The 14,801-nt window shown below is 37.3% G+C and overlaps 1 protein-coding gene across 17 annotated transcripts in view; it reads left to right on the top strand.

Annotated features, from left to right (window-relative positions):
- Positions 1-14,801, top strand: part of CEP128 (centrosomal protein 128) — a 140,781-nt gene that overhangs the window by 3,974 nt on the left and 122,006 nt on the right. For 16 of the 17 annotated variants that reach the window (XM_062636228.1, XM_062636218.1, XM_062636217.1 and 13 more), the window contains exons 3-7: positions 790-876; positions 4,237-4,363; positions 5,346-5,467; positions 7,973-8,064; positions 8,781-8,853. In XM_062636228.1, the coding sequence (XP_062492212.1) occupies positions 790-876; positions 4,237-4,363; positions 5,346-5,467; positions 7,973-8,064; positions 8,781-8,853 (501 nt within the window). The remainder of the gene's footprint in view (positions 1-789; positions 877-4,236; positions 4,364-5,345; positions 5,468-7,972; positions 8,065-8,780; positions 8,854-14,801) is intronic. The other variant, XM_062636227.1, reaches the window with a different exon arrangement.

The raw sequence follows: 14,801 nt of genomic DNA, 5'->3' as shown, positions 1-14,801 counted from the left end.
ACACCAGAACTGTACACAATACGCCAAGTGAAGTGTCATGAGAGCAGAGTAGAGGGGCAGGATCACCTCCTTCGACCTGCTGGTCATGTTCCTTTTGATGCAGCCCAGGCTATGGTTGGCTTTCTGGGCTGGAAGCGCACACTGCTGGCTCATGTTAAGTTTCTCGTTGACCAACACCCCCAGATCCTTCTCTGCAGGGCTGCTCTGAATATCTTCTTTGCCCAACCTGTAGCTGTGCCTGGGATTGCTCTGACTCAGGTGTAGGACCTTGCACTTGGCATGGTAAAACTTCATAAGGTTGGCATCAGGCTGCCTCATAAGCATGTCGAGGTCCCTCTGGATGACATTCCTTCCCTCCAGCGTATCAACTGAACCACGCAGCTTGGTGTCTTTGGCAAACATCGTTCAGCTGAGGGCACACTCAATCCCACTGTCCATGTTAGCAACAAAGATGTTGAACATGACCGGTCCCAACACCGATCTCTGAGGGGCACCACTTGTTACTGGTCTTCAGCAGGACATTGAGTCATTGATCACAACTCTGTGTGTGCAGCCATCCGGCCAGTTCTTTATCTACCGAGTGGTCCATCCATCAAATTGTTGTCTCTCCAATGTAGAGACAACATCTTCATATTCTGGTTACTTGAACAGGATTTTCAATGCTTAGACCCTTTAAAAAGCACTTGTATTAGCATGTTACAGTGATAAAACAATAATAATAGGGACAACAGCATTGTTTGAATAGAGGAAGTTTCTGGTTTGACTTTTCTTCCTCAAACTTTTTTAAAGGATACCAACAGAAATCTAAGACATGTTGACCATTTGCTGGGACAATACAGAGAATACAACAAGGAACAAACTGAAGTGATAGCAACTGTGAGTAATCTTCAGTTTATCTTGACTTCTTAAATCTTTTATGCTAATAGCGTTCATAGCTGGAAACTTGTTAATAATGGACAGACTATATCAAGAATTAGGTAGATATAAAGAGGAAGTTTGCATATTTATTTGAGTGATCTAAATCAAACTGTATTAATATGTGACATAATGAACCTGGCAGGTTTTGTAGTTTCGTTACTTTTCTGGTTTCTAAGCACCAAATAGATTATTATGATACGCTACCATGTACAAGGTGTATAGCTGAAATAGAGTATTAGGGAATGTGTTTCTTTTGCATGAATAATTGATAATATAAAAGCTATATTACAGCAGGAAATTACATTGTGATCATACTGGTGAAGTATTTTTTCCTGGCGTTCTACAACAGCTTCTGAATCTCTTGACCAACTTTATCTAAATTGCAGAAGGGATGAAATTCTCATAAATAGCAGTCTTCTACAAGCTTAAATGCAAATGTCTAGACAGAGAAAGTAAAACAAATTTGTGTTGGTAGGGCAAGAGAGGTTTGTAACTTAGTTGTAAACAAACTGTAGCAGGTGAACAGGTGGAACTTGGAACAGATACATGTGAAATGTAGGAATATTTTGCATGTGAGGGTAGAGAGAAAGAGGAATAAAAGCAAATATGTGGAAAAGACTTGTTTCTTCAGACAGCTTGCTTTCAAAATCGGTATGCACAAGTTCGCATAGAAGTAATCTGGGATATTATATGCTTTAAAAGTATTTTTTTTCCTTCTGTTTGAATGCTGTGTATGTCTTTATAAGCTCTGCTTAGGTACGGAATTTGTGGAATTTCTGGTGAGTGTTGGAGCCATTTAAGCTTCTCAGTTTTTAACAAATACTGGTACTAAATGTAGTTCAAGATTGTTACTCTAAAAAGATGTTCTATTGGGAAACATCAAGGTGAGCAAGGCGTCACTTGCATTTGGTTTTGACTTAATGTCCATTCTTCTTAGTCAATGCAAGGTGGCTTTTGATTATGGCTCAAGGAGAAATCTAGAGACACTAACCGTCTCCTGCTTGAGCTTTAAATAATAAAGTAAATTCAGTCTTCTTAGTAAAATTAGTAAAGATAGCATATTTCTCTGAGTTCCTGTTCCCTTTTTGAAGCAAAGTTTCCACTTAGTTGTCTTATGTACTTGATCTGTGGGAAGAAGCAGCTGGGGTGAGTAAGCAGTGAATCTATTTTCTTTGTATGATAATTATTTAAGAAAAACTTGAATAAATTTCTCATTTGGATGGTGATGTGTTGTTTTTTTTTTTTCACAGTGATAGTTGGTCCAGCACTTCTACCATGTTAAACAAGATTGTTTATCTAAGAATAATCTGCTCCAAATGGGGAGTATGTTTAGGTTCTGTTAGTTGTGCTGATTGTAATGTCTAACCCTTGAATTCTTTGTAATCTTTTACTTTAAAAAGGCTTCTTCAGACCATTGTATAGCATATTTACATTATGAATTGGTGACTGTTGGGCTGCTGTGGAGCTATTTTACATTCTAATTTATAAATTAGTCTCACTATCCCACTTTGAGGTGCTCAGTGTCTGATGTGAATCAATGCAAAACTTGCTACATAATTTACAGGGTCAGGAAGATTTGCTGTTCAGAAATTTATTTCATTTTTGCTATTGCTAGTACTCTAGTGGTGGGAACATTGTACTTTCCATACGTGCTCTGTTCTAGGGCAATGTTATTTTCCTGCTGACTTCACTATTTTGGAGAGTTTTGAAAGTAATTAGCCCTTGAGAGATATGTTTCCTTTGCGGTTATCTATTTTTTTTTCTGATGGCACTGATATTTGTCTCTTTTAATTTTATATATATATATAAATATTAACCATGCCAAGTGCAAGGTCCTACACCTGGGTCAGAGCAATCCCAGGCACAGCTACAGGTTGGGCAAAGGAGAGATTCAGAGCAGCCCTGGGGAAAAGGACTTGGGGATGTTGGTTAATGAGAAAATGAGCATGAGCCAGCAGCATGTGCTTGCAGCCCAGAAAGCCAACTGTATCCTGGGCTGCATCAAAAGGAGCGTGACCAGCAGGTCGAAGGAGGTGATCTTGCCTCTCTGCTCTGCTCTCATGACACCTCACTTGGAGTATTGGGTACAGTTCTGGTGTCCTCAACATAAAAGGACATGGAACTGTTGGAACAAGTCCAGAGAAGGGCCACGAGGATGATCAGGGGACTAGAACACCTCCCATATGAAGACAGGCTGAGGAAGTTGGGGCTGTTCAGCCTGGAGAAGACAAGGCTGCATGGAGACCTCATAGCAGCCTTCCAGTATCTGAAGGGGGCCTGTAATGATATTGGGGAGGGACTCTTCATTAGGGACTGTAGTGATAGGACAAGGGGTAATGGGTTAAAACTTAAACAGGGGAAGTTTAGATTGGATATAAGGAGGAAATTCTGTACTATGAGTATGGTGAGGCACTGGAATAGGTTGCCCAGGGAGGTTGTGAATGCTCCATCCCTGTTGGTGTTCAAGGCCAGGTTGGACAGAGCCTTGGGTAACATGGTTTAGTGTGAGGTGTGCAGGGGTGTTGGAACTGGATGATATTAAGGTCCTTTCCAAACCTAACTATTCTATGATTCTATGATATTAAGGAAGGACCAAAATGTTAGGCACCTTTTTGTACCACCTAGAGGGAGATACGACATTGTGTATATTTCTGCGAGAATAAAGCACGAATTTAACCCTTGTGTACAAGCTTCTGTTAGGGAAAGGAAAGGCAACCCTTTAGAAATAGATGTTTTGTGCATTGTCAGGTAAACGTGTCAAAAGCAAGTGGCTGAGAACCAAAATTAGCAAATGTAATTTTAGAAAGTAAGAAAAAATGAGGAACTTGTTTAGGAATATAGTTCTGAACTTTAAAGTTTGAGATGGCTGCCCTTTTCTTGAAGTATAGCTCGTAAAAGTGGGGCTTGATATAAAGCTTCTTAGTGAAATTTGACAGCTATATGTCAAATTGATTACAGATAGAGCTGATAGAAAAATGCCAATGAAAAGAATTTCCTTGAAGTTATTTTCTGGATTTTGCAGAGCTGGCAAATAGGTCTTAGTTTGGTTGTAGAAGACCTATTTTTTCTTTTGCGTTTTCCTGGTGTGTTGCACCAATGTTGTAAGAAACTTGATATCTGAAGCCGCCAGTGTTGTAAAAGTGTTTTGCTACAGTTATAGGAATATGACATACAAGATAATGAAGAAAAGCTGTTATTAATTCCTGGCTTAAAATTAAGTTTTGATTCTCTTAATTACTTCTTTGAAAAATAATATTTTACATGCATTTTTTTCATCAGTCTGTGCTCATATTTCAGTAAATTGCAATTCCTCTGCAGTTAAAAGAAACACTGGAACAATCTATAGGTCAATTAAGGAGCCAACGATTAACCCGGAACTCTGAAATGAGAAGTGCTTCTCTCTCAAGCTTATATCCTAGTGATCTAGATGGAGGAGGAGTGTCAGGTAAAATACTTAAGGTGCTTGAGTGTGATTAAATTATGTCATATAGTTGTTGTATGGAAAGAAGAAATTAAAAATATAAAGATAGTGGTGTGAGAAGTTGTCATTGATTACTTCAAAGAAATTGGGTTTAGAAATTTGCAGGACCTTATGCAGCTGCTGGTTGGGTAAATTCTTGCAGCTTTCTATTACATAGTCTTTTCTGCTGGTATCCCAAGAGATGTAATGATTCTTTCAGTAGAGAAAATTGCTTGTCCCCTGCATGATGTATCATATGCATGGTAATGAGAGTTGTAGACACATATAAGTTAAAGCTAAATCCAAAAGATATTGCAGATTCTGAAGCTTACTTCACAGCAAAAGGGAAGTTAAATTTTAAATGCATAAGATTATGGATGTGTGCATGAAATTATGTAAGGCTCAGCGGAAAAGGAAGAAGTGTACAAATGTATAACCTACAGAAAAGTAGCTTTTTTCTTGTACATCTCTCTGAAAATTCATTATATTTTAGAATAAAGTGTATTTGGGGGCTGCATTCCTCCCAGAATTGTAGTAAATTTAGTAAATTTACTAAAAATAATGTTAGTAAATTTAATGTCTTTTAGTAGAAAGCTTCTGTAAAAGCTGTGTAGTACTGTAGTTTGAAGCTATAATAGATAGAAAAAAGTAGAGCAAAAGCTATTGCTTGGGCAAATAAAATTAGAGGAAAAACCCTATTTATTCCTCGGAGGAACAAAGAAAACCTCTTTCTTACCATCACATACATGTATTTCAGAAATACCTGAAGAAGAATCCTGAGAAGAGGTAAAGGATATATAAGTATGCCTGTGCATTTTATGTAAATTTAGTAGTAGTTTTGTCTGTGATGTGGCTTATAAGTATATTGGCAAGGTGAAACGCACTTTTTGATAAAGCAAAATGAAAAACTTCCCATACAAAGTTTTGTTTTCCTACTTCTTTTTTTTTTATCTCCTATCTCATAAAGGGAACCGCCACTTCCTGCCTACTTCTCCTCTCAGGGATTATGGAGACTCACAGGGCAATAAACATCGAAGGTCTAGATCTGCAAGTGTTCGATTCGTCAATGAGGCAGATAATTTTGACCAGGTACAAAGCACTAATGGGAGTTGCCTCCCAAACAGGCAACATGTAGTCACCGGGCTGTTTGTTTTTCCCATCAAATAAGGTTATTCTGATGATGCAGCTAAGAATGTTTCAGTTATGAAATGTGCTTTCAGTGTTACCTGACATACATTTTCTTGTGTCTGTCAGTCATGTCAGTTTCATGCAAATCATTATAGAGAAAAAGATGCGGATGGTAATGATATCAAAAGAAATGTATGAAAATAATTGTACTTTTTAAACTACATATGAGAAATAAAAATAATTTCTGAATATGTGATTAACGTTCATGTACATGTTGAAATCCAGTGTGGCTATAAAGGGGGACTGTTCTGCTTTGATAAATGGCAGAAGATCTTAGTGCTTTTGCTGTTTACTTCAGGATTGCCTGGATTGATTTTTGAACCAGCTAGTTCTCCATCTTAATTCTAGGTCTGATCTGTGAGTGGGATAATTTGACCCCATACTTCAGGCAGATGATGCGAGGAGGAGAGGATGTGTATGGTACTGGTAATTTTCATACCCCTCAACTTGTGTCTACTTGCAGACTCTTCGGAAAAAAGAAATTAGTTACTTTAATGGATAAGATCATAGACTTTCTATATCTTACATATAGAGCGGAGCTTTCAGCAGATAGACCTACTTGAGTGAATCTCTTTCTGTGGACTAATTTGTCCAGGAGAAATGTATAATGACTAATATTAAAGCAGCTGATGGTGAGATGTTCATGTTGACTTTATTAAACCAGTCTCAACTTCCAAGTAATTTTAGACTTAACCACAGTACGTTAAGTTGACTTTTTTGGAAGTCTTGAGTGCCACAGAAATTCCTATACTTCTGTTTAACCCTGTTTCATTGTTCCTTTCAGTCTGCTGCTCCCTTCATTCATTCATCCCCCAGGGTTACTGTGGAACTTTATTCTTGGAAGGAAATAATGTTATACAGAAATCTTTCCTCCTAAGCTTCTGAAAATATTCAACCTATTTTAGACTACTTCTAAATATTCTATAAATATCTTTAAAAAATTTGTTCAAGGCAGTTCCTGCAATGCATACGGAATTTCTAGTTTCTAGGTGTCCATCAGGGCTCAGTATTGGGGCCAATGTTGTTAATATTTTTATTGATGATCTGAATGAGGGCATTGAGTACACTCTCAGTAAATCTGCAGGTGAAACTAAGTTGGGTGGGATTCTATTAAGCAACTAAGGAAATAGCTCAGTTTTCCTGTTTTGATGATTATTACCAGTTTATTCCTTATTCTTGTTCTTCAGTGGGTAAATATGGCTTTACTAGATCATTAGCTATTTTTGTAAGAAGAGTATAGTGCTTTAAGGAATGGTGAAGCAGAGCTAATAATTGATTATGACCATAAGTAACAACTGAGGCAGAGAGGAAGCAGTGTTGTTTAACTAAAGCTGTGACTTTTTCTTCTTTCTGTAACCACAGTCCCTTTATTCACATTCTGACTGCTTCTAGCACAGGTAATTTTCCAGCTGAATGTGCTTCTAACACATCTGAGTTTCCTTCTTAGGCTGATAGGTTCTGAAAATGTGCTGTGGTTTTCAAAGTCTCTTGGGTCAGGTTGAAATTTCTGGTTAGTTGCACAGGTGAGATGATAGTGCCTGTATCTGAATGTTGATGGCAGTCAGCTGGGCTGTGGAAGATGTAGGTTTAAGTCTTGGTCATAGAAAAAGGGGCTATTATAAACTAGGATTTTTCACAATGATGATCATGGCTACTAAGCCATTGGCAGCAGTAGGTTGGATTAGGATGGATTAACTGTCTGTTTTTATCCCATGAAGTATAGAAATTTGCTTACTTAAAAGGTTTAACTATAAATTGGAGGCCTGCTGATTGGGGAAGATGAGAGGTATTAGAGAGGAAAATAGATGTGGTTTTTTTTTTTTTTTTTGTTGGAGGTTTTCTGTTTGCCTTCCCTCCCTACCCCAGCCCAAGCTCTGGAAAAGCATTCTAGTAGAGTATGTAAAGTCTTGGGCAAGGTAAAATATCTTTCCTCATTGTTCTGGTAGCTCCTGAATACATTGTAGTGTTCTGCTTGGTCACTTCCATCTTTTTATAACAATATGTATAGCTGGGCAGAACTTTGTTTCACTTACACTAGCATTTATTAGAAGGAAACGTGTCTCTCCTGACTTCACCTGTTCTGATCTTTCATCTTGCTTTGCATTAGGTTGAAAAGATGGTGCAGTGTCAGGTAACCAAAATGACCAAGCTCTGAATGATAGAAGAAAACCCCATAGTTGGGAAGCTTGGTTTAGCAAATAATGTACTGAAAATTAAATGTCAGAGAGCAAGTGTTGTGAAGGGTTGTTTGAAATAGAGACATGCAATTCATGGAATTTTGTGGTGTTGATATATTGTAGGCTATTTTTATCTGCTTTATTTTAAAAGGGTATATATGTATTTTAGGAATATCACAGATACAAGGGTTCATAAGCCTTGGCTTAATTTGTGTACTTTGATTTACAGCTGCATTCTTTCCACCAGTCTCTTCGAGATCTCAGCAGTGAACAACTTCGCCTAGGAGATGACATCAGTCGGGAGTTTTCAAGAAGAAATCGGTATGAAGAGGATATAACTCCATATGAAGAATAGTGTGGAACATAATTGTTATGTTTTTAAATAATGCTTAAACTTTATTCTTCTGTATTTAAAAAAATAATTTTGTGAAGAGCAGGGGATTGCACAAGATTTAGATGAAAGCAGTATTATATACTGCTTGTTTCCCATCATTTTGTGCAGTATTTATAAATGTAGATAAGACCCATCAGTTCTGATTTGTATAGGATATGTGGCTTTCCTCCCCTTCTAGATATATGGACAAACCAACAAGGACTCGGGAATTTCTTTTATTATAGCTTTGCTCCTTGTTTATTCTTGGTACTGGAGTCTCTTGCGAACAAGCTCTTATGCAGGCCATAATGCTTTTCTGAAGTATGTACTGTCTCAACATGTGGTGCTTTGTCTAATAGCAATAACGGGAATTGGTCTGCTAATTCCTAGTAGGAACTGCTATTCGAAAGCACTCTGTAGACCTGTTCATAATTTTATAGTTGTTGACAGCCTTTCAACCTAGATGCTCTTTATCTTCACTTGAGAAATGCAAATACTTTTTATCATGACTTTTTTAATTGAGGCTGGTCTCTATGCTAGGAATTTAGCGGCTGTAGAAGAAATTGAAGTAGCTTAAAGATCTGGGAGTTTTTCTGCTTAAAATTATCATAGTTGATATTTAGTTTTTGTAAGAGTATTTTCTTACCTATATTTTTCTATGAAGCACTGAAGCTGAATTAAGAAAAACTGTAGAAGAATTGTCTGGAAAGCTTACTGAGTCCCAAAGACAAGAAACGGTGAGTGTGACTCACATGAAAAGGTGATTTATTTTTAGTTATATAAACAGGACATGAACTTCTAGTTTGGTTTCTGTCCTGGTAATCAGTGCCACACATTAGTACATATATCTGAACATGGTCTTATCTAGGCTACTATGGGTTATCAAAATGCTACCCTTACATAATGAAATCAGCAAGATAGATAGATTTTATATTCCAGGTGCTTGTTTAAAGTAAAAGCAAGTGCTTTACAAGTGTGTCTATAGTGAAATTTTCTGTTTCAAAATTCATAATCTTGGGGAAAGCTGCTTTTTAATTTTGATCATTGGTTCCTCCTTAGAGTGCGTGAAGAAACTGTGGTCTGTTATTGTACATTTTTGAGATCCTTTAGTACCTTTCTGTGTTTAGGAATTCTTCTAATGACATTTTTTAATTCTGAATGATTACTCATTTGTGAAAGTGAGCTGGGTAGGAGACAATACTTTTCTGTTTTTTTTTTTTTTTTTTTCTCATGACTTCCTCATGCAAATTTGTGCAGGAACTTTTGTCCTTAGTGTCTTTATCTTTTTGCTTTGGAGTTGTTTGGTCTTGTTTGCCTTTTTTTTTTTTTTAAATCTCCTCCAATACTGCCATCATATTTATATTCTACTACATGATTCTTGGCAATAAATTGTCAAATTGAATCTTGATATCTTAACTGAATGAGTTCATGGCAGAAACATTATTTTCAATTCGGGTCTTTTAGGTCTTCATTTCTCTAGGGACATATATCTAAATTCTTACAGCTATAATGTTCAGTATATTCAGTGCTGTTTGCAAATTGTCTCTATATATAAGTATGTGGGGTGATAAAGGTCTAGTCACTGCAGTTGTTCTGAGTTGCTAGTTCAGAATTTATTTTAATTAGACGTTACAATTCTTAAAGTATTTTTGATGCTGAATCTGAATACTTCAAGCCACACAACACAATCAATGCATATTAATTTTACCTTTAAAGGGAGCTGTTTCCACCCTATAGGACATCTGAGGTGATAACACAGGCATAGTTGGATACTTAAGCACTCTCCATGGCCTTGCACTTGAGAATCTGTCTGCTTTTGACATAAAGATTGCAGGTTCTACGACTCCATCAAAATCTCTTACCTAAATGTTTTGTGAGATTCCTTATTTCCTTTAAGAGTTTGGATGTTTGGTAGGGGAATGTTCGCATAGAGTTATAAACAATTGAAAGAATGTTTATTTACGTTGTAGTTACATAAGATAGCCATCTTTGATACTTTGTTGCAATCTCCTGGTATAGAAGCACATCCCAAATAGTACAAAAAGCTGATCTTTATGCATAAAAAGCAACTGCACCGAAGCACAGATTTGTTCAAATTAAGTAGATGCTTAATTGAAATGCTACACTAACCTTCTAATGGCATTAACCTTTAAGTATCTACTTAATTGAAATGGTGCCATTGGAAGGTTAGTGTAGGCTGTGTACGAGAATAAAGACAGCAATGTCAAGTGAAATGGCTTTCACATGAGGTTTGTGTTGGCTGTGATACCTTGGAGAGCCAGGATTATTGTCAGATAAGTAACTGTCCTTCAGAAAATCTAATATAGTGGCACTTCACAGGTGACTTGTGAAATGTATGTCACACATCTTTGCCCTGAGGGAAAAGTTTAACAGTATTTGAAGTGACGTGTGAAAGAACTTTGCTATTTTTGTGATACTTCTGTTTCAAGTCTGCATTGATGAGAAAATAGATCAAAACGAGAAAGGCAACAAAAATCTGTTGGAATAGATTTCAGTCATCAGGACTTGTGCACTAGAAATAACAGTGGAGGGCTGAAAAACAGGAAAGAAACTCAAGAAGTAGGATGCTGCTTTTTGTAGATAAAGCATCCAGCATCTTCCACAAGATTATATTTAGCTGTGTGACTGAAACGTCACCCTGGTTTTAAACAGGGCATTCTGCTATTTGTATTTAATTGGTGGTGGGGGAACTTTCATAGATTTTGCTGCTACAGCAATGTCAGTGCAGTAATTCAGTGCTAGTATTTCATTTTCAGTAGAGCCTCTGTACTCTTTGTACTGTTCTTCAGTGAATTGCTTGTCTACACCAAAGCTTTTGGTAAGATCCAGAGGACAAGATACATACTGTGATGGTAGAAATGTCCTGAGATAGAGTCTTTTGGGACAAAGGAAGTGAATTTTAGGGTTTCTTCTGCGTGTGCTAATTAATGAGTTGACACTTAATTGCTTCTAGTTGTTTTGTTTTTTTTTCCTTCTTTTTTATCCCAGTTGTTGTGTGTCACAGAGCCTGTGACAAACTGAGGAAGGTCAAAGAGGCGACAAAAGCAGGAAATATGTTTCCCACATATTTCCCACATATTCCCCCATATTTCCCCCAAGAAATATGTTTCTTGTGGGAGATCATGTTTACACCAGTGTAGACTGAGTAAATGTTATGTTGGGGGAACTGTATTGAGTGGTGCTTTCACTGCTTTGTGCAGCAAGTTAGCAGAAAGATTCCAGGAAAAAAAGACAACAAAAAGGCCCCACAAAACTGTAAAAGAGAGTCCAGTGCATGATTTTTAATCTGTGCACTTTGTAACAATGACTAAACAAACTTGTATTTGGCATCACTACAGGAGCAAAAATGTTAAACCTCTTAGAGTAAGGCTTGGTCTTTAGAAGAGAGTTGCATAAATATAAAGCGGCTTCTAAGAAAAATGTTGAAGAATGGAGGATAGACAGTGGAAGTGATCTACATACCCTGCAGTTGTGACTTGAAATAAATTCATTAAAAGACATGAAGGAGATCAAAAGACAACTGATATAACTAGTATTAATCTTTATAAAGTAGGCTAAAAGTAGTGTTTAGGAGACTGCCTTTTGTTTAATCCTCTTTTTCATGATTAATGCTAATTTAATATTTATATTAAATATTAAATATTAGTAAGCATTTGTCTACTAGAAAATACTTTTCCTTCTGAAGAAATGTTAATCAGTGTGGTACCTGTTCCTGTATCCTAAACCAACTTTCTTTAATAGTCAACCATTCTGTATGCCAAGCTCTACCTTAGAATCATAAAATCATAGAATAGTTAGGTTTGGAAAGGACCTTAAGATCATCTAGTTCCAACCCCTCTGCCATGGGCAGGGACGCCTCACACTAAACCATCTCACCCAAGGCTCTGTCCAGCCTGGCCTTGAACGCTGCCAGGGGTGGAGCATTCACAACTTCCTTGGGCAGCCCATTCCAGTGCCTCACCACCCTCACAGTAAAGAATTTCTTCCTTATATCCAATCTAAATTTCCCCTGTTTAAGTTTTAACCCGTTACCCCTTGTCCTATCACTACAGTCCCTAATGAAGAGTCCCTCCCCAGCTTCCCTATAGGCCCCCTTCAGATACTGGAAGGCTGCTATGAGGTCTCCACGCAGCCTTGTCTTCTCCAGGCTGAACAGCCCCAACTTCCTCAGCCTGTCTTCATATGGGAGGTGCTCCAGTCCCCTGATCATCCTCGTGGCCCTTCTCTGGACTTGTTCCAACAGTTCCGTGTCTTTTTTATGTTGAGGATACCAGAACTGTACCCAATACTCCAAGTGAAGTGTCATGAGAACAGAGTAGAGGGGCAGGATCACCTCCTACAACCTGCTGGTCGCGCTCCTTTTGATGCAGCCCAGGCTATGGTTGGCTTTCTGGGCTGGAAGCGCACACTGCTGGCTCATGTTAAGTTTCTCGTTGACCAACACCCCCAGATCCTTCTCCACAGGGCTGCTCTGAATCTCTTCTCTGCCCAACCTGTAGCTGTGCCTGGGATTGCTCCGACCCAGGTGTAAGACGTTGTGACATGTCGGATCTTATTAAAAAAAAAAAAAAAAAAAAGTGGAAAAAATTATTCCTCTAAGAATCTATTTGTTTATCGTCTAGGATTTGTTCTTTGTTTACTATGTCTTTTTGTTATTTCATACATATTTGGAAAAGTTTGTGAGGTTGCAGTTTTTTTTTTTTTTAATGAAATAGAATCATAGAATCATAGAATAGTTAGGGTTGGAAAGGACCTTAGGGTCATCTAGTTCCAACCCCCCTGCCATGGGCAGGGACACCTCACACTAAACCATCTCACCCAAGGCTTTGTGCCAACCTGGCCTTGAACACCATCAGGGATGGAGCATTCACAACCTCCCTAGGCAACCCATTTCAGTCCCTCACCACCCTAGCAGTAAATGACTGATTACATGCAGAAAAGTCTTCAGTCTTTTGAGGAAATGAAAGTGGGCAAATATTCAAATATCTTCTATTTTGGAATATTCATGAACAACTTTTTTCTAACTATGAGTTAGAAAAAATGTTCCTGGAATATTCAAAATTGACAGACCTTGGAAAGGATAAAATAGATTGATTACAGTTGAAGTTCTGGAAAAAATAAACATCCAGGAGGATACATCAGACAACACAGATTTATCAAGAAAAATTATATTTGTATCATAGAAGTAATTTACATGAATGAAACACTGTTTTTCTGTGTCTTCATGCATAGTTTTTTTTTTTTAGAAAGAATTTCATATACTGTTCTAGTAAGCTTTTTGGTAAAATGTGATAAAACTAGTTCGTGAACTGTTAGTGAAGTGAATTTTATGTGGTGCTACTCTTCATCTGGTTTTCTCTGAAATTTTTAATAGTCTAGGTGATGCAGTATAGAGATGCTTCAGGTATGTTGGAAAACAGAACTGAAATCCTGTATCCAGTCCTGGAAGTGGCTTAGAGGATAGAACAGGGGTTTAAAATTTTTTTTTTTTATTTTTTATTTTTCCTAAGGATGATGTCTGTAAGTCTGAAATCTCCATGCGCCTGACAAATTTAGTGAATGCATCTTTTTCAGTACCTTGTTAGAAATAAGATAAAGGTTGTATTCTGGAGGGAGGTGAAAGTTAGAGGCAAGACAAATCACTTGATATCTTGTAGTTAGTAAAAAAGTTACTTTCTTACTTATTCTGCATCAGTGACAACTTGCAATGAATCTTGTCTAGTGCTGCCTCATGTCATGTCACTTGACTGAGTGTGTGGTGAGCTAGACCTGTGTCAGTGAGGAAGTTACTGATCTCCTCTTGAATGTTTTCTTTGGGGGTGATGTTACTTTTGGATGTTCTCTCTAATCTAAATTACACATTTTCTTTATAGCTGTAGTGCTCTCTTGCTTAACTTCACTTGAAAGATATGTGAGAGGGCTGAGAAACCTCTGCCTTCAGAAACATGTAGCCAAGATTTTTTTTAAATGTAAAAACGTAACTTTCTTTTAGAGATATATGGAGAAAAGAATGACAGCTATTTCCCAGTTTTCAGCAAAGATGTAAAAAGTTTAATGCCAAAGTGCTATTTTCTGTTCCAGCTACATAGTATCATTGTTTCTCTTAGCAGGAGTATTTTCTAAATTACAGAAGTAACATTGAGGAGTAGTTTTCAAAACAAATACAAATGTTGTGATGTGGTCCTTATTTTTGTACATTAGTTTTTAGTGAGTTATTATTTTGGATTATGGCTGCAGAGCTTTTCATAACTTATACGAAAGAATGTGGTTTGTTGCTGTACATTTTTTGAGCTTCTCCTGAGGTTTTTAAGAGAAAATACAGAATTCCAAATTTTATGTTGACGATTCATTTAGCTGCACAAACAAGAAATGTTTTCAAATGGATGTATTCTGTTGTAAAGCAAGACCATTCCATTCTTTAAACCCGATGTACTCATGCAGCCCAGACCACAAATGTAACCTTTCTGTTAATACACAACTATGTTGCTCATGTTAAAATTTTCTGTGCTTATGCGTAGTGCTAGTGGAGGTATGCATAATGGTGAAAGTACAGATCAGAACTCGTTCCCCTCTACATACATCAGGAACTAGTAGTTGAAAAGTGTTTTAAATCCACATTACCGAATGGTATTTAGATAAAAAGAGGTATTTCTTTCTAGTAGTT

This window comes from Pezoporus occidentalis, unplaced genomic scaffold, assembly GCF_034315485.1.
Source record: "Pezoporus occidentalis ecotype Australia unplaced genomic scaffold, CSIRO_AGI_Poc_V1 ctg47, whole genome shotgun sequence".
Taxonomy (NCBI): Eukaryota; Metazoa; Chordata; class Aves; order Psittaciformes; family Psittacidae; genus Pezoporus; species Pezoporus occidentalis.
Note: the sequence above shows the minus strand (reverse complement) of the source record. Positions and strands in the feature narration are given on the sequence as shown.